Source organism: Stenella coeruleoalba (assembly GCF_951394435.1).
Source record: "Stenella coeruleoalba genome assembly, chromosome: 20".
Lineage (NCBI taxonomy): Eukaryota > Metazoa > Chordata > Mammalia > Artiodactyla > Delphinidae > Stenella > Stenella coeruleoalba.
Genome location: NC_137166.1, coordinates 55,837,874 through 55,862,242, shown reverse-complemented (window position 1 = coordinate 55,862,242; position 24,369 = coordinate 55,837,874). Strand labels below are relative to the sequence as shown.

Here is a 24,369-nt window from a genome sequence, read left to right as displayed (position 1 = left end):
ATTATTACAATAGTCATTACCATGATCTTCATGACCATCATCATCACCATCATCTCCACCATCATCTCCATCATCACCATCACCACCATTATCATCACCATCACAATCATGATCATCACTTTCATCATTACTATCACATTACCATCAGGATAGGCATCACCATGATCTTCATTACCACCACCACCATTATCATCATAATCATCCTCACCATCACTATCACCATTCTCATCTTCATCATCATAACCCCCATCATACTCATCACCACTATCACCATCGTCCTCACCATCCTCACCACCTCACATGGTGCCTGTTGTATTCACAAACAGATCTTGTGATTCCACCTCCTCTAGTCCCCCAGAAACATCATTCACATTTTGTTTTTAATTAGATACTTTGGTTTTCCTATTTGGGTTTGGGAGTGTCTTAAGTCCCTCAGACCCCAGATGAGGTCACACATCTCCCCGCAGAGGCCTCTCTTCCTCCTCTGGGGTAGTAGTGGTTGGTGCAGGTGTGCTGGGGGGCCAGGCCACCTCTGCCAGTCTCTTTACAACCTCACCCAGCTGCCCCAGACCCTGGGCGGCCTCCACCAGCTGGGTCAACCCCAGTCCCAGGGCGTGGCGCTCCTGCTGGTCCCGCTCCAGAGCCTGTGTCAGCCTCTGTAGCTGGCTACCCACATCCCTCACAGCGGCCACCAGCTCTACCAGGGCAGGCGGATCACAAGCCATGACCCTTACAGGTGGCACTGGGGCTTCACATGGGCCAAGGGGGCCAGGGCTCTGACCAGGAGTTGGCCCTAGGGTGAGGCGGTCAGGGGCAGGTTGATCCAAGGGGGGGGCCATAGGGGACAGGTGGAGGTCAGGGGTCACAGTGGGGTCAGAGGCTGAGTGTGGAGTCTGGGTAGGTGGAGAGGTTACTTTGGGGCTCGGGCTTGTGGGTGGTTTGAAGTTCTCAGTGGACAGTGTGTCTACGCTGGGGGCTGGAGAGGGCCTGCAGGGGCTGGACTCTGTTGCTGGACAGGGCTCTAGGCTCCACATCTGGGACGTGGAGGGGTGAGGGGCCCCCGTGAAGGTCAACCGGGGGTGTGGGCTGGGCTTGACTGTTGGTGCTGAAGAGGGAAAGGGAAGTTCTGTTCCCAAGGAAGTTAGAAGGGACTTGGCAGTGACCATAGGGGTTGAGGTGGGGTGAGGAGTCATGGTGGGGTAAGCAGTGGTGGTGAGGTGAGGGGTCGTGGCAGGGTAAGGGGTTGTGATGGGTTGAGCACTGGTGATGGGAGGAGGGGTTGTGGTGGGTTGCGGGGTCGTGGTGGGGTGAGGGGTTGTGGTTGGGTAAGGGGTTGTGATAGGTTGAGCACTGGTGATGGGAGGAGGGGCTGTGGTGGGGTGAGGGGTTGAGGTAGAGTGAGGGGTGGGGGTGGCGGTGGTGTGAGAGGTCATGGTGGGATAAGGGGCTGTGGTGGGGTGAGAGGTCGTGGTGGGATAAGGGGTCGTGGTGGGTTGAGGGGTTGTGGTTGAGTAAGGGGTTGTGATAGGTTGAGCAGTGGTGATGGGAGGAGGGGTCGTGGTGGGGTGAGAGGTTGTGGTAGAGTGAGGGGTGGGGGTGGGGTAAGGGGTGGCAGTGGGGTGAGAGGTCATGGTGGGATAAGGGGTTGTGGTGGGGTGAGAGGTCGTGGTGGGGTGAGAGGTCTTAGAGTGAGGGGTCGTGGTGGGGTAAAGGGTGGTAGTGGGGTGAGAGGTCGTGGTAGGGTGAGAGGTCATGGTGGAGTGAGGGATGGTAGTGGGGTGAGGACTTGTGGAAGGGTCTGGGAAACTAGAAGGTTCTGGAGTTGTGCTGGGGTATGGAGATGTGTCCCAGACTGGGGTTGTGTCAGACTCTGGTGTCAGCTCTGAGGTAGGGGAAAGGCGGGTCACCACCGCCGGTGCAGAGGGGTCAGAGGTCAGTTCTTTGGGCATGGTGGGTGGTGGAGTGGGTGAAAGCCCAGGGGTCAGCGCTGGAAACACGGTGGCATCAGGGGTGGACAAGGTAAGGCCAGGGGTTGTCAAGGTGTGGTGAGAGTTCATCCAGGAGGCCGGGTCTGGGCTGGGCGGCAAAGTGGCGGGAGGGTCAGAGGTCACCTCCGGCGTTGAAGCTGCTGTGGGGATGAGCTGCGGCGCGGAGTCAGAGGTCAGGACAGGGCCCGGGGGCCCCGGCGAGGCGGAGGGAGCTGGGGAAGTGGTGGGGGGCGCTGTGGGCCGCAGCCGTCGCTCGGGCCACGGTTTCCTCAGTGAACCTGTTGGAGGAAAGACGGCCGGCGGAGGTCAGTCTGCTCCGCCCATCCCGCGGCATGGTCCGCCTCCTAGGGGTGGGCTGACCAATGGGAAGGCAGAAAGCTTTGTGACGTCACGGGTCACCGGCAGACTTCATCCGCCCTAGTGCCCCACCTCCACGCTTCCTCCATGTCTCCAGGCGCCACCTGGCGTCCTCCCCTCTGGGAGATGCGGAGATGGGCGGCAGGGGGGAGGTGGGATGTGGAGGGGTACCTGGGATGCAAGAGGGGGCCGAAAGGCAGAGATGGGATGAAGGGAGATAAAGAGGGAGAGGGGAGTGGGAGACGGTGCATAGCATGAGGGGGAATCTGAAGGGTAATCTCAGTAATCAAGACAAATCTCTTTATGCCATATTTTTAAACAATCAAAATTAATACAAAAGATCTACAATGAACAAAAAGTCAAAATTTTAATCCAAGACAGGATCCGACCTACCTCACTGGAATCCCCCCTAAAACTGGCTCTGTCAGATCCTGGTGAGGTAGGTCAGATCCTGACTTTAGTTAAAATTTTATTTAGTTCATCGTGGATTGTTTTTGCATTCATTTGTTTTTTAACCTATGGTATTAAGATCTTATTTATCTTCATTACTAAGTGTTTGGAATACCCCCAAATTTTAGGCCCGAGTAAAATGAGAAGGCTTACCCTCTTCCAGGCCCTGCTTCCAGGTAAATGTGAATTTTAAGCACTTTTTACAGATAAGAGAAATAAGGCCAAGAGGGTAAGTAACTTGCCTGAGGTCACACACAGTTTGAAAGTTCCAGGGACAAGATCTGAACCCAAGTCCTTTACATACAGAGCCTAGGCCATTAAGTATCACTTTCTCAGTCATGGAGATGTTCGGTGCTGTCCAATATGGTAGCCACTGGTCACCTGTGGCTTCTGAGCAGTCGAAATGTAGCTAGTTCAACTAAGGAATGAATGAATGTTTCCTTTTTCAATTTTCTTTTTTTTACCTTTGAATGGGTTTCTTTTTTTAAATTTTTTAAATTGAAGTATAGTTGATTTACAATGTCGTGTTAGTTTCAGGTGTACAGCTGAGTGATTCAGATATATATACATACACACACACATATATACATATTCTGTTTCAGACTCTTTTCCCTTATAGATTATTACAAAATATTGAGTATATTCCATGTACTATACAGTAGGTCCTTCCTTTTCCAAATTTTTGATTCAGTTAAATTTAAATAGCCACCTGTGTCAGTAGCTACCATATTGAACAGCACAGCTCAACAGAATTCCACTTTTCTGCAGGGTCTTTGAGGTGTGTCGTGTCCCCCTGCAGGGTCAGAGGAGCAGTTAAGTAAAGGGCTTGGCCTCCAGCCAGGCTGCCTGGATTTAAACCCCAGCTCCATTACGTCCTAGCTGGGTAATCATGGGCAAGTCACTTACCTGCCTTGAATCTCAGTTTCTTCCCCATTTGTAAACCATAGATATCCACATACCTCCCTTGTAGAGTAATCATGAGGATTCAGAGATCCTGTGTGTGCAGAGCACTTACACAATGCCTAGCACGTGACAAGCATTCTCATGATTATTTATACTGCCATAGTCATTGATGTCTGTGCCTCAATTTCTCTTATCACTGAAATGGGAACAATTATAGCACTTACATCATTCATGAAGGGCTCATGTGGCTGCTACGAGGATTAACACATATAAATATGTTAAAGCATAATACATATAAAGTGCATAAAATAGTGCCTGACACATGGTATATTGCTTGATAAATGTTAACTGTGCCTAGTTATTATTTCAAGAATCTCAGCTTAGTTCGATAGAACAGGGACTCAGTAACCTAGAGTGGTATTGATTTTTAATTTTTCAGACCCAAGGTGCAGAGAGCTAAGCTACTCATACCCCACTGTACGTTGTCATTAATAGTCCCTGCAATGTCTTCTCTTGTTTTATTTTACTTTTTCTCCTCTTTAACCCCAATCTCCATCCCCTCGTCCTCTCCCATAGGTACCTCCACTCTAGTGTGTTTCACATATGGCCTTAAACATATGTGTGATCTTAAACAATACGGAATGCATAGATGTGTTTATGTTAATATATAAGTGTATCTGTATTTCTGTGTTTGTGCTTTTAATTTCTGCAAATAATATGCTGCTGGAAATCTCATTCTGTTTGACCTTCCCCTCAGTATTATGTTTTTCATACCTATCCATGTTGCTGTGTATATAGCTCGTCATTGCTTTAGCTATTGCATAAAATTCCATCACATGTAACCACTGCATTTCTCTTCCTTGTTACCCTGCTGTTGGACACTTAACTTGTCTCCAATTCCCTAATACATCCTCACACATATTCCCTTATAAGCCTGTGCAAGAATTTCTCTGGAATATAGATCTAGGAGCAGGATTGCTGGGTAATAACATATAATCATATTTAATTTCACTAAACACCACTAGGTTGTGTTTATCGAATTGCTACAGCCAGTGGGGATGCCTGTCTCCCCACACCCTCACCTACACTTGGTATTATCTACCTTTCAAATTTTTTTCCATGCTCGTCATTGTTTTAATTTGAATTTTCTGATTCATGATGAATGTGAGCACTTCCAGATATACTCGTTGGGCATTTGGGCTTCCTCTTCTGCAAATCACCTGTTTGTATCTTTTGCCCATTCTCTTATAGGATTTCCTATCATTTTCTTATTTGTCAGAGTGACTTACATGGTATAGGTTAGGGTTTCTCACCCTTGGCACTGTTGACATCTGGGGCTGGATGATTCTTTGCTGTGGGTGATACCTTGTGCACCAGAGGATGTGTAACAACATCCCTGGCCTCTACCCACCAGGTACCAGTAGCCTCCCTGCTCCCAGTCATGACAACCCAAAATGTCTTCAGATGTTGCCAGTTGCCCCCAGTTGAAGACCACTGGTATAGATAATAACCCGTTGTCTCAGGATATATTTCTGCCTGGTCTTTCTAGGGTGAGAGTTGGGTCACCATGGGGAAATCTGGAGTCCACCTCTCCATCCCACCACAGAAACACCCTGGCCCCCTCGCCCCAGCCACATGCCTCACCTGTATCCCCACGGACCCTTGGAGCTAGAGAGGGATGGCCTGGGCTCCTGATGGTGCCAGCGGTGCCAGAGGGTCCAGGTATGCCTGCGGTGGGGGTCCCCTTGGCTGGGACCTCTCCTGAAGGTGTATCCCATGTCCAGGAAGGCTCATAACCATCCTCGCCACCTTGAGAGATACGGGGAGAACTAAGTAATAACAGTGTTGTGAAGATTTCTTTCCAAGATGCTGGGTTTTAGGAGGACTCCATCAAGAACACAAACTGAAGCTGTCTTCCTGTTAAAATGTCAGCCCACCAAGTGCAGGCGTACTCCCTGGGTCCGTGTGTACTCAAAATGTGCTCTAAGATATGGCCACATTCTCATTCGTGATCCATTAGTGTGTGATCGATGAGATTTTTTTAATTAAAATATACATCGAAAAAAAGGAAGCAGCATTGCAGAGTTACAGCCCTTGCAAGGCACAATCACATCCCTTCCCTTTGTCAGAGAAGCCTTTAGTTAATAGTTCCCAAGCATGCCTTTACACCTCAGCTATACAGGTGGGACTCCCTAATGCTATATTGTTTCCACATGTGTTAGCTTCCTACAACCAGAAAGACTGCACATATACATATGTACAGCAAACATCTTCTCACAGCCTGCTTTTTGGCTGCGTTCCTTCCTAGCTGGCTGAGCAAGTCACTTCACCTCTCCTCGACTCTGTTTCCTCACCTGTACGAAGGGTATCGTAATGGCACCTACTCCATGGGGTCACAGGGCTGGCCAGTGATAAGCTGTCCTTTCAGTTAAATGCATATAACTCTAGTTCCTTCTTTTTCTTAACCTTGTGTAACATTCTATCGTAGGAACACACAACTGCCGATTTATTTATGCCCCTGTGGACGGGCGGTTCGGTTGTGGCCAATGTTTTGCTGCAGTGGATTCTTCATGAGTGGGAATTGCTCAACTCCTAATGGTGGGACTGCCGTGCGGAAGGCATCTCTCTAGATGTTGTCAAACTGCCCACCCTTATCCCTCATCCTTGCCGCTGAGAGACATTTTAAATTTTTGGCAATCTCATGGGGAGCTGGTGGGCAAAGAAGCTGCAGTTTCCCTACAGATGACCAAACTGAAGCCCAGAGACGGCAAGGAATTTTCCTAAGGCCACACAGCTAAGGAGCAGCACTGGGTTTCAGACCCAGCAGGTCTATCTGCTTCTGAGCGGCAACATCTTCCCTCTGGGGGTAGATCTCCTGGGTCGCACCTCACTCCTTCCCTGTTGAGCTTTTATTTAGAATTTGATTCCAAGGTCACTCCCTGCTTCCCCTTGAGGAAGTTACACCCTGCTCTGTGCTTCCTGGGTTCTTCAGAGCTAATTCTATCACAGGCTTCTTCCCAGTCTCCGTGGCTGGAGTGGTTATGAGTGTGAATTCTGCAGTTTGAATCCAAGCTCTGCCCTACGCTGTCCTGACCTCTCTGGACCTCAATTTCCCTACCTATAAAATGGGGACAAGGATAGTACTCATATCATAATGTTCCACGTGGAGGAGGTGAGTTAAACCATGGTATGCACTTTGGGGACTTCCCTGGTGGTCTAGTGGTTAGGACTCTGCACTTTCACTGCAGGGGGCCTGGGTCCGATCCCTGGTCGGGGAACTAAGATCCCACAGGCCACACGTTGCGGCCAAAAACAAACAAACACGGGATGCACTTAGATGGTGCCTGGCACACGGAGATTATTCAATGAATATTAGCTATTATTGATGCTCTTATTACCATGCAACCTCTAAATGTAATCTGGCATTTTAATTTTTTTTTTTTTTTTTTTTCCTGTACGCGGGCCTCTCACTGTTGTGGCCTCTCCCGCTGCGGAGCACAGGCTCCGGATGCGCAGGCTCAGCACCCACGGCTCACGGGCCCAGCCGCTCCGCGGCATGTGGGATCTTCCCAGACCGGGGCACGAACCCGTGTCCCCTGCATCGGCAGGCGAACTCTCAACCACTGCGCCACCAGGGAAGCCTGTAATCTGGCATTTAATCTTGGATGCCCTCCCCTCTGCGCAGCCATGACATACAGCGATATCCCGAGTCCATGAGTCATCCCACCTCCCCACTGGGTGTGGAAACTCCATTAGACATGGCTGTCCATCTGCATAGCCTCATCCATTCCCGCAGCTGCAAATTCCCTCCTCCCAGGCACTCCTTGGAGCTCCAGGATTGCATATCTCATATCTCCACTTGGGTGTGTCGAACGCATCACTAATGGAGCTCTTAAGATCCCCACTCTGGATCCTGTGCACCCACCCCGCAGCGTTCCCTGGTCCAGTAAAAGGCGGGTCCCCATCCCCTACCTCACTCGATGGTAGGCATCACTCGAACCTACCAGCTCAACCCCCGGAACGTAGCTTGAACACCTGCACTTCTCTCAGTCTCCACTGCCACCCCTGTTGAGGCCACCGTCATGTCTGCATGGACCTCCTGGTCTCCCTGCATGCACTCTTACACCTACATCCACCCCCCTGCGGCATCCTGAGCGAATGCTTTGAAAATACACATGTGGGGGACTTCCCTGGCGGTCCAGTGGTTAGGACTTTGCTCTTCCACTGCAGGGGGCATGGGTGTGATCCCTGGTCAGAGAACAAAGATCCCACATGCCACAAGGCGCGCCCCCCCACCCCCCCAAAAAAGAAAGAAAATACACATGTGATCACATCCTCCATAACTTAAAGTGCTTAAAATGCCAAGGGTTTCTGCACATAGAATAAAACCCAGACACGGGCCTCATCCCCAATCACTCTCCCCCTGCCTGGCTCACTCCACTCCTGCCAGGCCAGCATTCTTGCCCGTCTCCCAAGGTCCCACCACAGGGCCTTTGCACATGCTGCTCCCTCTGTCTGGAAGGCTCCTTTAGCTCCCTCCAGGCTCCCCATCACAGCAGATGTCTTTACAATGGACCACAGACCTCACCTCCTGCCATCATCCCCATCAACCACTTCACTTCCGCCCCACTGACCTTACTGCTGTTTCCTGAACCAGCTAAGCACACGCCCATCTCAGGGCCTTTGCATGTGCTGTCCGCTCTCTACAGAACACTCTCCAAACAGATATCTGCATGGCTTCCCCCCTCTCCTTCTTGAGGTTGTCACTTAAATGGCACTTTCTTAGTAAGTCATCTCTTGATCATCCTATTTTAAATTATAACACTTAGCCCTCCCTTCCCCCTCCCTTGCTGTGCTCATCACTGCTATGTTCCCAGGGGTTAGTACTCATGCCTGCCACACAGCAAACATTTCAGACATGAATTAATGTCTGCGTCTCCAAATCCCATCATCCAGGAAGCCTCAAGAAATTTTGCTTCAGTGAAATGGAAAGTGAGAATTCAACCTTCATAAGCTTCCAGCTTCATCTCCTGTACACTCTCTCCAGACTTACACAGCGGTCTCTCACTGGTTCATTCATTCATTCATTCATTCAACAAGTATGTAAAAAGTCTCTACTAAGTCTCTACAACATAGATCCCGTGGTAGACAGAATAACGCTCCCCAAAGATGTCCAAGCCCTAATCCCCAGAACCTGTGAATATGTTACCTTTCCTGGCAAAAGGGACTTTGCAGATATGATTATGGCTCCAGAACTTGAAATGAAGAGATTATCCTATGTTAATCCAAGTGGACCCAATCTAATCACACAAATCCTTAAAATGAGAGAATCTAACCCGGCTGTAGTGACAAAGATGTAAAGACAAAAGAAGGACCAGAGAGATAGATGCAGCATTGCTGGCTTTGAAAATGGAGGAAGGGGCCATGCGCTAAGGAATGGAGGGGCCTCTAGAAGCTAGAAAAGGCATGGGAACGATCCTCCCCTCAAGCCTCAGAAGGAACACAGCCCTGCCCTACTGACACTTTGATTCTAGCCAGTGATACCCATGTGGGACTTCTGATCTCCAGACCTGCAAAATAATAAGCGTGTGTTGTCTAAGCCCCTAATGTGTGGCCGTGTTATGGCAACAACAGAAACTGACATAGCCAAATACAAGACAGCTAAAAGTCTAGCAGAGACGACGTGCCCTAAACAGGCAATGCAATTTTCTCAACTCCAGCCTCTGCTCCTCTGAGAATCCCCTTCCTCCTGGTGTCTGCTGGTGAAAATGACGCCATCTCTTCTGCGAGGTCTTTCCCAATTGCTCTACTAGAAATAATCACTCCGTCCCTGGGATCCTGCAGCTGTTGCTCATTTACGGTAAATAACTTTTAACAACCAATGTTTTGCGGTTTTAAATGATTTCACACACATTTTGCTCATTGGATTGGGACCTGAGGTCACCCAGCTCGTTGTTCTAATCCCAGAGCAGCCACAGCTGGAACCCAGCGAGCTGTACTACAGAATTCACTCTTGCAATGACTTCAGTTATTCCAGAATCTTTTCCAATCCAACAAGCAAACTGTGCGTGAAATCGTTTAAAATGGATCTCAATAATGGCTCCTAAGTTAAAGTTTAATTTCTCTGAGCCTCATGTTCCCCGCACCTGAAACACAGGGGCAACACCAGGACCTATGTCACCCAGTTGGAATCATGCGAGCCTGGCACAGTGAGCTCTCCTTGACTCTTTCCAGGGTCCTTGGAGCTCCGGTTTTCGTTTTTTTCCGGAAGAAGAAACTGAGGTTCAAAGAAGCAGTCATTTTTTTCAAGGCCACCTTGCTAACGAGGATAGGAATTCCTGTCTGTCGTTTCCCCTCTCCCCACGCCACCCCGCACCTCCCTCCAAGTCTTCCCATTACTAAGGTTGTACACGTTACCCCTGAGATTTCCATCGTGCAATTCCTAGTTCTGTATTTATTTGTGCCTCGCGCCCAGCATCGGACCTCTCCGCCACGAGGGGTCGCTACGGGATAAGGGAGGTGGCGCCGGGCTGCAGAGAACAAAGCTCAGAAATCCTGGCCACACTGCCAGGTGAGGAGCATCACCTCTGGAAACTGAGCCCTAACTCACAGCTCAGGTGCCCCCCACCCCAAATCTCCGTACCTCCAATGCCTGCTCCGCGCCCCCCTACCCTCCCCGCCGGAATAAGCCCAGACCGAGGCAGACGCCACTCTGTGAGGTCACCGCCCGCTTCACCCGCTTTTATTGCCGCGGCGTGGGCCAGCCGGCCAATCAGGAGGCGCATCGCGCCTGTGACGTCACAAGGCGCGGGGCGATTGAAATCTGCCCTGCCCGCCCCTCCATCCGAGGCCCCGCCCCTCTCGCAGAGGCCCTCGGAGTGCGCATGCGTGCTGAGCGTGTGAAAAACGCGGGAAAAGGTGCGAGGGGCGGGGTCCTGCGGACATGGAGCAGAAGCGGCGACACCTGGGGGGAGAGAGCGGTCGTCGCGGGGGGACGGGGTCGGCAGAGCCGGGGGAAGAAGCCGCCACGCGGGAAATGGTAGGATGGAGAGTCAGCGAGAAGGATGAGGAGACGGAGGAAAAGCTGAGGGGAGAACCGACCCTGGGTGGGGGGGAGGTTGAGTGGGAAACGCAGCGGAGGGCGCGATGGTGAGAGTGAAAGAAAAAGGAAGACTCAAGGGAAAGGAAGAGAAACTGGCCGTGAAAAACAGGGAGAAACAGCGGTGACGGGGTGTGGACTTGGAGAAAAAATGAGAAAGATGGTGAGAGAGGCTGACGAGGCATAGAGACGAGGAGGGGCAGAGAAAGAGAAAGAAAAAAGAGACTCGGAGCTGAAAAGATAAACCGACCGAGAAAAATAGTGAGAAACAGGGCTTCCCTGGTGGTGCAGTGGTTGAGAGTCCGCCTGCCGATGCAGGGGACACGGGTTCGTGCCCCGGTCCGGGAGGATCCTACATGCCGCGGAGCGGCTGGGCCCGTGAGCCATGGTCGCTGAGCCTGCGCGTCCGGAGCCCGTGCTCCGCAACGGGAGAGGCCACAGCAGTGAGAGGCCCGCGTACCGCAAAAAAAAAAAAAAAAAAAAAAAATTAAAAAAAAAAATAGAAACAGAGACAATGAGCGTGAGAAACTGAAAATGTAAATAAAAAGAGGAGGACACAGGAGAAGAGATGAAGAGAAACTGGCCATGAAGTACAGTGAGAAATAGATACGGGTTGGGGGTGGGGGAGTGAGAAATGGAAAATGAAAGAAAAAAGAGCCAGACGCAGAGGGGAAAAGATGAAGAGAAGTTGACTGTGGGGAAATAAAGAGAGAAATAGAAATGATGCGAGTATGAACTTGATAAGGAAAGAAAAAAAATTAGAAAGGTGATGAGAAAGAAATGGGCGGTGAAAAAAAAGTGTTTGAGATGAGGAGGGTGAGAAATTGAAAGGGAAAAATAAATAAATAAAATTAAAAAGTAAAATAAGTTCCTTTGGGACTTCCCTGGCAGGTCTGGTGGTTAAGACTCTGCGCTTCCACTGCAGGGGGCGCGGGTTCATCCCTAGTCAGGGAACTAAGATTGCCTGTGCCACACAGGCCAGGCCAAAAAGAGAGAGAGAGAGAGAGAATGTGAGAAACAGGACCAGAGGGTGATCAAGAGAGACCCTGCGCACGGATAGGACAGAGATCTCACACACACACACACACAATGAGGAAGGTAGAGAAATGGGCAACATCTGAGGGGGGTCAAGGCCCCTGGCAGCAGAGATGGAAGGAGGGAAGCAGGTGACAGCGAGACAGAGGCGGAGGGGCAGAGAGGGACAGAGCTGAGGGGCTGGAGGCTGCTCCCACTGGCCAGAGGAAGGGGGTCCGGCTGAGGACAGAGCCCTCGACCTGGATGTCCCCACCCCGCCTCTGAGCCATAGCCCGACCCTGACCAGAGCGTGAGCTGGGAGAACAGGTTTGAGGGGCTGGGGTGGGGAGACAACGTGGTGACAGGGTGGGCCTCGGCTGTGAGGTCTGGGAGGATTTCCGTCGAGGCTCCGGATCGAGGGGCACGGGCTCCCAAGGCCCCGGCTGGTTTACAGGAGGACTGCGGGCCGGGGCTTTGCTGAGCCTGGTCGGGTTCTCCGCAAATCACACCGCAGGGTGTGGGGATGGGTCTCCTTTAGGCTCTGGAGGACAGCGCTACTGCTGAGTCCAGGAAGGGAATGTTCTTAGAGTCTCTGGAGCCCAGGAAAACCTGTCTGGGGTCTCTGAGACCCAGGCCAGCTCATTTAGGAGGATCTTTCTGGAAGCCCGGCAGGGAGGTGCACAGAGGTTTATGGAGGGCCCCTCCCCACCCCGGCCACGCCCCTCACCTGTGCTTGGAAGGCGCCTCGTCGTTGGGGAGGGGGCCCCTGTGCTCCCAGCCGTGCCCCAGGGGAGAGCGTGTGCAGGCACCGCTGCCGCGGTGGTCCCCTTGGCCAGGTCCTCTCCTGAGGTGGGGTCCCAGGTCCAGGGGGGATAGTCTTCCTCATCTGCATAGCCTTGGGAGAAATTGGGGAAGGGGACAGCCCCGACCCGGCTCAGAGGTCCTTGCTGTTGCTCCGAAGTCCCCTTCCCGAATCTCCTGGAGTGACTCTGGGTCCCCACCCCCATGCCACCCTGACTCCTTGGCCACTGAGCCCCCGCCCCCCGCCGTACCAGTGCAGGTGAGCCCCACGTCCTCCTCGTGGTCACAGTTGTGCTGTCCCCACGCCCTAGCGGGGCAGTCGCTCAGCGAGGCCTCACTTCCCTTGCAGCCCACGTCATCCAGCCAGATGGGCCCGGTGCCAGGGCCGTAGTGGGTTTTGCCCACTCGGGGCCTAACCCTTCCGCAGCCCAGCTCCCAGCAGGCCACCATGCCATCCCGCAGGTCCCAGCTGTCATCACACACTGTCCCCCAGCGTCCAGCGTGCCACACCTCCAGCCGTCCGGCGCACCGGTTGGGCCCATCAGCCAGACGAACCCGGAACAGGCCTGCTGGTAGACAGCCCAGATCAGGAGGGGTCAGCAGGGGTTAGGAGGGGTCAGCCTCACCCTCCACGTTCCTTCCTCTCACCTGATGCCCCAGTGGGGGAGGGGGCTGGGTCTTTGGAGGACTCTGGAGTACCTACTCCTGGGATCTCGGCCAATGGCTCCATGGTGGCCTCAGAGGTCAGTTCTCGGGGGCCCTGGGTGGTCGGTGTTGCCAGGGTCTTAGAGGTCCGTTCCCGGGGGACCCGGGGAGTCCGCCTTTCGGTGGTGTGTGAGGTCAGCCTGTGAGGGTCCTCCGTGGTCAGCCTGGTGGTAAACGCGGAGGTCGGTCTTCGGGAGGCCTCAGTGGTCGGAGTGGTGGTGGTCAGTGAGGTCAGTTCTGGGGGACTCTGGGTGCCCGTGGCCCTGGAGTGCTTAGCGGTTGGTATCACGGCGGGCTGAGTGGTCGGTCTCTTTGCGTTTTTGGTCACCCACTTCTTTGTGCTTTTGGGTATCTTCCCTGGGGCCTTGGTGGTGGTTTTCTCAGGAACGCTGGGGGTCCGCCTCGCAGAGGGCTTGGTGGCCAGCTCCCCCGGGAGCCAGGCGTCTGGATCTCTACCCAGGCCAGGGATCCAGCTCCAACTGAAGGGGTCTGAGATGGAGTCCAGGCCGGGGGTCCCTGGCAGACAGGAGGGGAGGACAGGGGAGACAGCAGACACCGTGATTGTCCTCTCTCATCTCCCCCTACAGACAACCACCAAGTTCCCATGCATTCATTCACATCATAGACGTTTACAAAGCATCTCCTACGAGCCAGGCCCTGTGCCAGACCTGGGCATACGGTGGCCAGCCACAGCCGGCACCATCCCACCTCTGGGCACTTACAATCATGATGTGACTGCCCCCCTTCACCCCGTCACACTGACCCATCCTCTCCATCTGCCCAGCCACTGCCTGGCTTCCTGTACCCTCTGACTGGTCTTCCCCCACACCCCGTGTGTGGGGGGAAGCTCTCACCGCCCCACCAGGGTGGTACCAGGCCACTGCCCAGCTCAAAACCCTTCTGTGGCTCCCGTGGCCCTCAGGAGGGGAGGGAAAGGGGAAAGTGCCTTAGCTTCAGGCAGAATGGTTGACTCCATCCTCCCAGCTGCCACGGCTCACCTTACATCTTTCTGATCAGCACAGGGAAGGCGGCAGACACCATGGGCAATGCCAAGGGTTACTGATGCAGGATAAGGGTTAATCTTGTCCAAAGAAAGGTTTGGCCCTTTGCCCCTGGCTGCCGGGGGGAAGGGGGAAGCTCCAAGCCCTTTCAACGTCCTGCCTGGTAAGAGTGTGTTGTTTCCCTGTGGGGCCAGGGCCACCTAAATCATCTCTGCTAACACTGTGACTTAACGGGCCACCAGTGGGCCACCAGCCGCATCTCATGACTGCGCTCCTATAAACACTCTGACGCCAAGGCTGGGAGATCGATCGTCCCTGGTTGGCAATACTTCACGTGAGTTGTCCTGCGTCGTCGCTGGGAGAATTAAGTGAGGAAGCTCCACAAGGGTCTCTCCTGGACCCAGCCCCACATGCCTCTTCCCTCAACTGACTTTTTAAATTTTTGGCTGCGTTGGGTCTTTGTTGCTGCGCTCGGGCTTTCTCTAGTTGCAGCGAGCAGGCGCTACTCTTCGTTGCGGTGCGCGGGCTTCTCATTGCGGTGGCTTCTCTTCTGGCACAGCACGGGCTGTAGGCATGTGGGCTTCAGTAGTTGTGGCTCGCGGGCTCAGCAGTTGTGGAGCGCGGGCTTAGCTGCTCCACAGCATGTGGGATCTTCCCGGACCAGGGATTGAACCCGTGTCCCCTGCATTGGCAGGCAGATTCCTAATCACTGTGCCACCAGGGAAGTCCTGATATGGACCATTTTAAAAGTCTTTTTGCGGTACGCGGGCCTCTCACTGTTGTGGCCTCTCCCGTTGCAGAGAGCACAGGCTCCGGACGCGCAGGCTCAGCGGCCATGGCTCACGGGCCCAGCCGCTCCGCGGCACGTGGGATCTTCCCGGACCGGGGCACGAACCCGTGTCCCCTGCATCGGCAGGCGGACTCTCAACCACTGTGCCACCAGGGAAGCCCAAAAGTCTTTACTGAATTTATTACAACATTGCTTCTGTCTTATGTTTTGGTTTTTTGCCTGCGAGGCATGTGGGATCTTAGCTCCACAACCAGGGATTGAACCTGCACCCTATGCATTGGAAGGCGAAGTCTTAACCACTGGACCGCGAGACAGCTTTTCCGATTGTGAATCCTTCTAGAAAACTATGGAACCCGAGGGTGGTCTTGGGGACCTCCCAAATGATAATGTGTCACACGGGTTTCCAGCGATTTGTCAGGGCGTCTCTTTCTCACAGTGAACTGTGAGCCTCTCAAAGGCCAGGGTTGCGTTCGTTGCATTCTGAGGACCCAATACCTAGCTCAGTGTCTGGCGCTGGATAAATAACGGCAAATGAATGAACACGGGCCAAGCCTGAGTCTACTTCAAGTGGCCCTCCCGTCACATGGGCTTCTTGCCGTCTCCCGGTGCCCCATGCCTGCTTCCTTTCCTCTTCCTTTTCAGCTTCCCTCTAGGTGGGAGACTTTCTTGATTCTTGGCGGGAAGAAGAGGAGGAAGAATCCCAGCTGTGCCGCTTAGCTGCTGTGTAATCTCTCTGTGCCTCAGCGTCTTCATCAGTAAAATGGGCATAACATCCACCAATTTGGACGCATCGTGAGGTGTGAATACGGTCACGGGCGGGGGCTTAGGAGGTGGGCGCTCAATCGATGTTAGTGCCAATGTTAGTTCCCGTTCCCTCCTCCAGGAAGCCCTCCCGGAGCCAGCGAATGGCCAGGGCCTCCTTACCAGTGCAGGTAACGCCAACGTCCTCGTTGTGAGCACAGTTGTGCTTCCCCCAGGGAGCGGCAGGGCAGTCAGCGAGGGAAGCCTCGGTCCCCACACACCTCACGTCGTCCAGCCAGATGGGGCCAGCGCCCCAGCCAAAGCGGCCGGCAGCAGGGTCTGGCTGCCGAGGTCCACCGCAGCCCAGCTCCCGGCAGACCACAGCCGAGTCCCGCAGGTCCCAGCTGTCGTCACACACGGTCCCCCAGCGCCCACCGTGCCACACCTCCAGCCGGCCTGAGCACCTGCTGGGCCCGGCCACCAGGCGCAGCTGGGGGGACCCTGGGGTGGGAGAGACCCAAAGAATTCGAGTCAGACCTTCCTCCACCTTCGCTCCATCTTCCTTCCATTCATCCACCCTTCCTTCCCAGCAGCAAGTGTTTATCCAGGCCTGTGCTGTGCCATCGTCTGCATCAGGCACAGGAATAAAGAGTCAGGGATAGGGAATTCCCTGGCGGTCCAGTGGTTAGGACTCCGTGCTTTCACTGCCGAGGCCCGGGTTCAATCCCTGGTTGGGGAACTAAGATCCCACCAGCCTCGCGGCACGCCAAAAAAAAAGAAAAAAAAAGTCAGGGGTAAAGGGTGGTTCCTTGGAAAGCTCAACTCAGAATTGCCATATGATCCAGAAATTCCACTCCTAGGGATATATACACCCAAGATAAGGTGAAATGGGCATTCAGTCAGATACCTGTACGCAAACATTCACAGCAGCATTATTCACAAGAGCAATAATGTGGAAACAACCCGAGCGTCCATCAATGGACGAATGGGATGGATAAGCAAAATGTTGTCCATCCATACGATGGAATACGATTCAGCCGTTACAAAGAAAGAAATTCTGACACACTCCACAATACGGATGAACTTGGAGAACATTATGCTCTGTGAAATAAGCCAGACACAAAAGGTCCAATACTATACAATTCCATTTACACGCAGTGCCTGGCTGGCAAATTCACAGAGACAGAAAATCCAATGCTGTGTGCCAGGGGCTGGGGAGATGGAGGGGAGGGCAGTGAGTGTTCAATGGGTCTGGGCTATCTGTTCGGGATGACGAAGAAGCTCTGGAGGTGGTGGTGGCGATGGCTGCACAACATGATGAGTGTATTTTTCACGACTAAACTATATGCTTTAAAATGGTTAAAATGGGACTTCCCTGGCAGTCCGATAGTTAGGACTCTGCGCTTCCACTGCAGGGGGCGCAGATTTGATCCCGGTCGGGGAAGTAAGATCCGCGTGCCGTGTGGCACAGCCAGAAAAACAAAAAGTTGTTAAAATGGTCAATTTTACGTTGTGTATATTTTACCATGATTTTTAAAAAATAAAGAAAGTGGGCTGTGGAACAAATTGCCCTCATTGGAGTCCTGGCTTTCAGACTTTTTAGCTGCGTGGCCTCGTCTGTAACGTGGAAACCAGACGGTACCTACCCTGCCAGTGGCTGGTAGTTTTACCTGATGAAGGACCAGCACTGGTCATGTGAGCCAGTGACAGCTGAGTCTATGGCGGCTGTTATCATCATTATTATTATTATTCAGAAAAAGGGGAAGCAGGCCTCAGCTAACAGCGATCAAGTCCCCACTTTTTCAGCCTTCGGCAACCTTGAGGAGATGGCTGTATTAATCATGGCTTTTCATTTGCGGTACCTGATGCTTTGACATCTCGGGGCCTTGCTGACACTGGAGGGATTGCTGATTCCCAGAGACAGGAAACCACTGGAGTGTGCCCTTCATATGAAACCAACCCACCCAGAGCCCTCACCCACCACCTCCTGTCAGGCTCACACACTCCAGCCATCATCCACCTGCCCCATCACCCCAGGGCATGTACCCGACAACCAGGAGCAGCGGCTACGCTCCAGAACCCGCCGAAATGATGCAAACCAGCCCATCCGGAGTCATCTCACCCTGCCTTGTCCATTCCTCCCCATGAAGCCACACTCCAGGCTTTGCCCACCGTCGCCCCTCGCTCCCTCTGCCTCCTGCTGGACCCTGGTGCTTCCCGTGTGGCCCTGCGTCATGTGCGGGCTGTGCCCCCTCCTCTTGGGAACTGTGAGAAACCAACTATCTCTGCAGTGACAGTGGTCTCACCTGTTGGCCGCACCACACAGCATGTGAGACCATAGTTCCCCAACCAGGGATCAACCTGTGGCCCCTGAAGTGGAAGCGCAGAGTCTTAACCACTGGACCACCAGGGAAGTCCCTAAAGCCTGTATTTTAAAACAACATCACTGACTAGTTCTTTCGATACTTGCGAGAAGGAGGCGGCCCTGTGAGTTTCAAGACAGCTGGAGCAGAGCATTAGACTAAGCAGGGGCCTTCTGCGTGTGGGCTCCGTCTCCTCCCCTCCACCCTTCCCTCTCCCCGAGACCTCTGAGGCAGTGAAGGAGGCACCTGGGGGCTGTGGGGAGTGGCGGAGGGGCAGGAAACAGAAGCTAAACCCCTACTCGGCGACAAAAAAGAACAAAATAATGCTGTTTGCAGCAACATGGATGGACCTAGAGATTGTCATACTGAGTGAAATAAGTCAGACACAGAAAGACAAATATCAGATGATATCACTTATATGTGGAATCTAAAAAAGGGGGTATAAATGAACTTATTTACAAAACAGGAGTAGAGTCACGGATATAGAAAACAAACATGGCTACCAGGAGATAAGGGGAAGGAGGAATAAATCGGGAGCTTGGGATGGACATATACATGCTACTATACATAAAAGAGGTAATAAGGCCCTACTGTATAGCACAGGGAGCTCTGCTCAGTACTCTGCAATGGCCTACATGGGAAAAGAATCTTAAAAAAAAAGCAGCAGCAGCTAAGCCCCACATTTGGGGTGCGGGGAGCAGGAGGGACTCACCAGCTTCCGGCCCAGGCTCCTGAGGGGCCGCAGGGGAAGCGGGCGGAGGTGAAATGCCTGCTATCCGCGCAGCCTGGCTCACCGTGGGGGGCGGGGGCCTGGATGCAGTTTCCCTGGGCCTGGAGCTGTTGCTGCCCACTGCGGGGGCCGTGGGAGGGACATATCCCAGAGGCATACCTGGGGCGTGAGAGGGAAGAGGTGACCACCACCCACTGCTGTGCTACAGGCAGTTCCCCACACCTGCCACCCCAGGACCCCCGATGGAGACTGAGGTTTCACGATGAGCAAGACATGCGGCAGGTGGGCTGCTGGACGGAGGGAGTGCGGGGCCCTGGGGTACACCTCCGGAAAACACACGAGACGCCCCAGCTCTGGCCTCTCCCCCAGGGCCCCCTCACCGTCACACACGGCCCCAGCGTCCTCCCGGTGATGACAGTCATGCTGGCCCCAGGGCCGCGCAGGGCAGAAGCGCAAGGCCGTCTCGTTTCCCCGACAGCGAAGATCGTCCAGGAGGATGGGTCCAGCCCCCTCCCCGAAGAAGGCGCCTCCAGGGGCAGCCAGCGCGGCCCCGCAGCCCAGCTCGTGGCAGGCCACAGCGGCGTCCCGTAGGTCCCAGGCATCGTCACACACGGACCCCCAGCGCCCGCTGTGCCACACCTCCAGGCGGCCCGCGCACCCGTGGGGGCCGTCTGCCAGACGCAGCCTGGGGGCCGGGCCTGGACGTGGGGAGAGGGAGAACGGAGAGACGGGAAACTGTGACAGATGAGCAGCTTCAGGCCACGCACGCAGGAAACTGGGATGGACGAGCAGGTACCGAGCTATGCACGCAGGTGACTAGGATGGATGTGCAGGCACAGGCCACGTGCTCAGGTGACTAGGATGGATGAGTGGATATAAGCCTCATGCTCAGGTGACTGGGATGGGTGAGCAGGTACAGGCTATGTGTGGTGTCCCGCTTCACGCCCAAGATGGGGCTGGAAAGCAGCCATTCCATCTTCAGTTTGCAAGTGAGGGACAGACTCTGAGCTGGGAAGTCGCTCTCCAAGAGTTCAACTCTGGTCTATCCACTGCCCCCCATGTCCCTGCCTCCCCAGGGATGAGCCCTGGGGACGCTGGCCCTGATGCCCTCCACCCACCTCCCCAGGCAGGTCCCCACTCCCCAGCTGCCTTCCCCAGCCTGTAAAGCAGGGCTTCTCAGCCTTAGCGCCCCTGACACGGGGGTCAGGGCATTCTCTGCTGTGAGGGGCCATCCTGTGCACAGTAGGATGTCCAGCAGCATCCCTGGGCTCCACCCCCCAGATGCCGGCAGCACCCCCAGTGCCCCACACAGTCATGACAACCAGAAATGTCTCCGTATCACCTGGGGAGTGCGGTTGAGAACCACTAGTCTAGATGTTAACCTCTTGTTGGTTTGGGGGTACATTTCTGTTGGGTCTTTGTGGGGTGAGAGTTGGGTGACCTCTGGGGAGTGTGGAGTCCATCTCTCTAGCCTGCAGTCGGTGTCTAGAGAAAAGGACAGGCCAGAGAGGGAGAGATACTCCTGCCTGCATCACCCAGCTGTGAGTGACATGCTCCCTCATGGGGCTGCCCTGAGGAGCAGAGATGTTGGTAAGATACCAAGCCCCCGGGCCCCTCAATGGGGTTCACTTCTTCTCCCCAACAGCTTCTTCTCCCGCTGGAGACTCAACTCACCTCCTGGGAACTGGGCTTCAGAGGCCCCATTTCTGCCCCCATGTGCTTCCCACGGAGGCACCACCATCACTGCCTCTGGTCCACCAATCTGTGCCCCGACCTGTGTCCCCTTGGTCTCCATCCCCACCACACCCTACACGCTAGATACCCAGATCCATCTGTGTAGTGGGACAGACACGGCAGTCAAGTTCTGGGCCATCTGCTTTACATCTCTGAGCTTCTGTCCTGCATCCCTGAAGGGTGGGGCGAGGACATCCACCCAGGAGGCCAGGCAGGTGGGGGTGAGGCCCAGAGCTGGCTCCCAGCTTCCTCTGTAGCTCCCTCTCCCCTTTCCCATCCACCGACTGAAACATTTCCTGCCCCCTGTGCGGGTAGGCGGGCAGGCTCCTCTAGTGGGTGCAGCCCTTGAACTTTCCTACCCCACACCTGTGGGCCACCCCTGCCTCCTAAAAGTCAGGAGAGTGAGAACTGGGTCTGTGCCCGGTGTGGATGGGGCTTAATGAGTGTGAAAAGAAGGAAGGAGGGAGAGAGAGAAGGAAAGGAGGAAGGGAGTAAGGAAGGGAGGGAGGGGGGAGGGAGGGGGGGAGGGAGGGGGGAGGGAGGGAAGAAGAGAGGGAGGGGGGAAGGAAGGGGATTAGAGAGCTCCTTAAAGTTGAGACCTCGGTGAGCGGGGAGGGGGCGTGGCCCTGGGGGAGGGGTCTGGAGAGGCGGGCACATACCGGTGCAGACCAGTCCTGCGTCCTCGCTGTGGTCACAGTTGCTCCGGCCCCAGGGGCTTCGGGGACAGTCCCGCAGGGCCTGCTCCCCGCCTCCGCACCCTACGTCGTCCATCCACACGGGCCCTGCGCCCGGGCCGAACCGGGCCCCGCCGGGGGCGGCCAGCGCACCCCCGCAGCCCAGCTCGCGGCAGGCCACGGCGGCGTCCCGCAGGTCCCAGCCGTCGTCGCACACCGTGCCCCAGCGCCCGCCGTGCCACACCTCCAGGCGGCCGGCGCACCCGTGGGGGCCGGAGACCAGGCGCAGCCGCTCTGGCGGGCGGGCGGGGAGAGGGGCAGTCAGGGGCCTCGTGCGAGGCAGCTGGGGATACGCGGATTCAAGCCGCGGGGGTGGGGTGGGGGGGTGGTCAGTGGCCTGAGATGGGCCTGCCAGCCGGCTGTTAAGGGGAGAGCCAGGATCTGAGCAGGCCAAGGGCCTGGGTCCCGGGAGTGGACACCCGGGTCTCCTGACCGGGTGGGGAGCCTGGGCCTGACTGTGAATCCCCGGGGGATGCAGTGCCCCCGCATACCTGGGGGGGGGGGTCCCAGTTTGGTCCAGCGGGGCCTAGCGCCTCACCCCATCCAGATTTGTTGCAGAGGGGAGGCCTGCGCGGACTTACCCTGGCGGGGGGCTCCGGCAGTCAGCAAAGGGGCCCTAGTGGACTTGGCGGGCTTGGGCGGCCGGGGGCTCTTCTTCCGGGAGCCGCTCTGGGGGGTCCCGGCTGGGCGGGGGGCTGGGTGAGGAGACAGCAGGGAGGGAGATCGGCAGCTGCACCTCCTGGGGCCGCAGGTCAGTCCCGAGAGTCCCCAGGGGTCCGAAGGGGGCCTTGGCGGGGGCCCTCGGGATTGTGGAGGAGACGGGCCTCTGTCCCTTCTCCCTCACAGCCGAAGCTGGAGACAGGGCACATGTGGGGGGGGCTCACCAGGCATCACCGGGGCCTCCTCAGAGCCGGGGCTCAGCTCCTCAGACAGCCCCGGCCAGGGGTCCCCATCCAGGACTGAAGGTGAGTCGTCCCAATCCCTGGAGTCCGACACACGCTGACCTTCGGGAGAGCAGCGTGTGGCTGGACCGCACTGGCTCTGTTTTGTCAGCCCCATCTCAGGCCTGCGGCCCCGCCCCCTCCCCTCTTTGCCTGGCTGAGCTTTGTCCCACTCACGAGGAACACGCCCAAGCCAGAGAGGTTCCCTATCAACTTTTACCCTTGCCTTCGTCTGATACGAAAACAGGAAGGATGCCTTTTGCTGACATAGAGGATTAATGGTCCATGAGGAATGATGGTCATAAGACCCCCTGGGGGAAGGAAAACATACTTCTCCCTTGGTACTCAGATTCTGTCTCTAGCCTTGGCCCCTTTAAATCTTCCTGCACCCTTTGCGGTGGTGTGCAGCACAGCTGCAAATAAATGGATCACTGCCCACCAGATCCATCCTGCCTGTATGAGTTCCCCACAGTAAACTTCATAGTTGTTCTTTACTGCTTTCTTTATTGGTCTCAAAGTTCCCCCTCAGTTTGGAAGATATTACTCAATATCCCCGCCATGCGATCCCCAGATGCTATAAAGAGGGCAGGCCCTGAGTGAGGCAGGAACCCTCCAAGGTAGTGGTAAGTCCTGGCTTTGCAGGGGGTATCAGGGGTGGGGTGTCTGGACTTCTGGATTCTCAGAGTTACTGGACTGAGGACTTGTGTCCCTGGGTCGTCTCTGAAGCAATGTTCCTTGGAGGGGGTCGAGGGCCCCTTACCTGCACAGACGACGCCTGCGTCCTCCTCGTGGGAGCAGATGTGGGCCTTCCAGCCGCGGTGGGGGCAGAGGCCCAGCTGCTGCTCACCGCCCCGGCAGGCCAGCTCGCTCAGCCACACGGGCCCCGCGCCCTCCCCGAAGAAGGCGCCTCCAGGGGCAGCCAGCGCGCCCCCACAGCCCAGCTCACGGCAGGCCACAGCAGCATCCCTCAGGTCCCAGCCATCGTCGCACACGGTGCCCCAGCGCCCGCCGTGCCACACCTCCAGGCGGCCCGCGCACCCGTGGGGGCCATCGGCCAGACGCAGCCACTCTGGGGAGGACAGAGGAAAGCCTGTGATGTCCTGGAGACCCTGGGGCCAGGGGGAGGGTACGGGCTGGGGGCTGTCCTGCAGGGCATCACCGGGAGGCCAGTGTCCTGGCCGCTAACGGGGAGCCCAACTCCTGGGTACCCAGGGGAGCAGTGGTGCCCCGTAGGAAGCAGGAGGCTGTCGCCCAGGTGGTCCTGGGGGAAGTGGTGCCCAAGGTCACAGGCGGATGGGGGCGAACAGGGTCCCATTGGAGGGTGAGGCTGGGCACGGGGTGGGCCTGCAGCTGAGTGAGGCCAGATGGAAGAAGTGTTTGGGGCCACTTACCAACAGCCTGGATCCCCATCAGAGCCACTGGAAGGGAGGTTGGAGGGGTGGACAGAGTGAGGCCTCATGCCTCTGAACCAGAAACCCCGCGCTGGGAAGCAGGACTCTGGGTCGAGGGCCTGGGCCTGGCGAGGTTCAGGTCCTTGAGGTGGGCGGGGCCCCAGATGCCTCAGGGCAGGCACCCAGGCCCTTTGCACTCCCCCAGGGGCCTGACTAAAGGTCAAATGATGGGTGACCCCCCACAGGATCAGGGCTGGTGGGGCGGGGGTGGGGGGGTAGGAGGTAGGTCTCTGGGGCTCCTAAGAGGGTAGGACGGCGGTGCCAGAGGCTGGGTCCCTGGGGGATCAGGCAAGGGAGGGCCAGATGTCCTGTATCCCCCAAGCAACAGGGATGAGGCCCCGGAAGTCTGAGGCTCTCCAGTGGGTGAGCTCAGGGGTCAGAGGGTGGGGCCCAGGCCCGAGTCCCCGAGGAGAAGGGTCACTCACCGAGGAGGCAGGCCAAGACCCTCATGTCTGCAGAGTCGGGGCAGGGATGGGGTGAATGGGGAGAGGAGCAGGAGAGGGGAGGAGCTAGCGGCCAAGGGAGGGGGGGAGGGAGGGAGAGAGGGAGGCTCCTGCCAGAGGCGCC

General features: G+C 55.6%; 1 protein-coding gene across 1 annotated transcript; it reads right to left on the bottom strand.

The window, feature by feature from the left end:
- Nucleotides 1-207: 207 nt before the first annotated feature.
- SSC5D (scavenger receptor cysteine rich family member with 5 domains) lies at nucleotides 208-24,252 on the bottom strand (the record flags this gene model as incomplete). Its single annotated transcript, XM_079907684.1, has 14 exons — nucleotides 208-2,266; nucleotides 5,343-5,507; nucleotides 12,539-12,706; nucleotides 12,864-13,178; nucleotides 13,261-13,833; nucleotides 16,033-16,350; nucleotides 18,925-19,101; nucleotides 19,323-19,640; nucleotides 21,336-21,644; nucleotides 21,992-22,105; nucleotides 22,295-22,414; nucleotides 23,112-23,420; nucleotides 23,743-23,769; nucleotides 24,228-24,252. 14 exons carry the CDS (start codon nucleotides 24,250-24,252, stop codon nucleotides 450-452), a joined length of 4,755 nt encoding a protein of 1,584 aa, XP_079763810.1. The 3' UTR covers nucleotides 208-449.
- Between the last annotated feature and the right edge of the window lie 117 nt (nucleotides 24,253-24,369).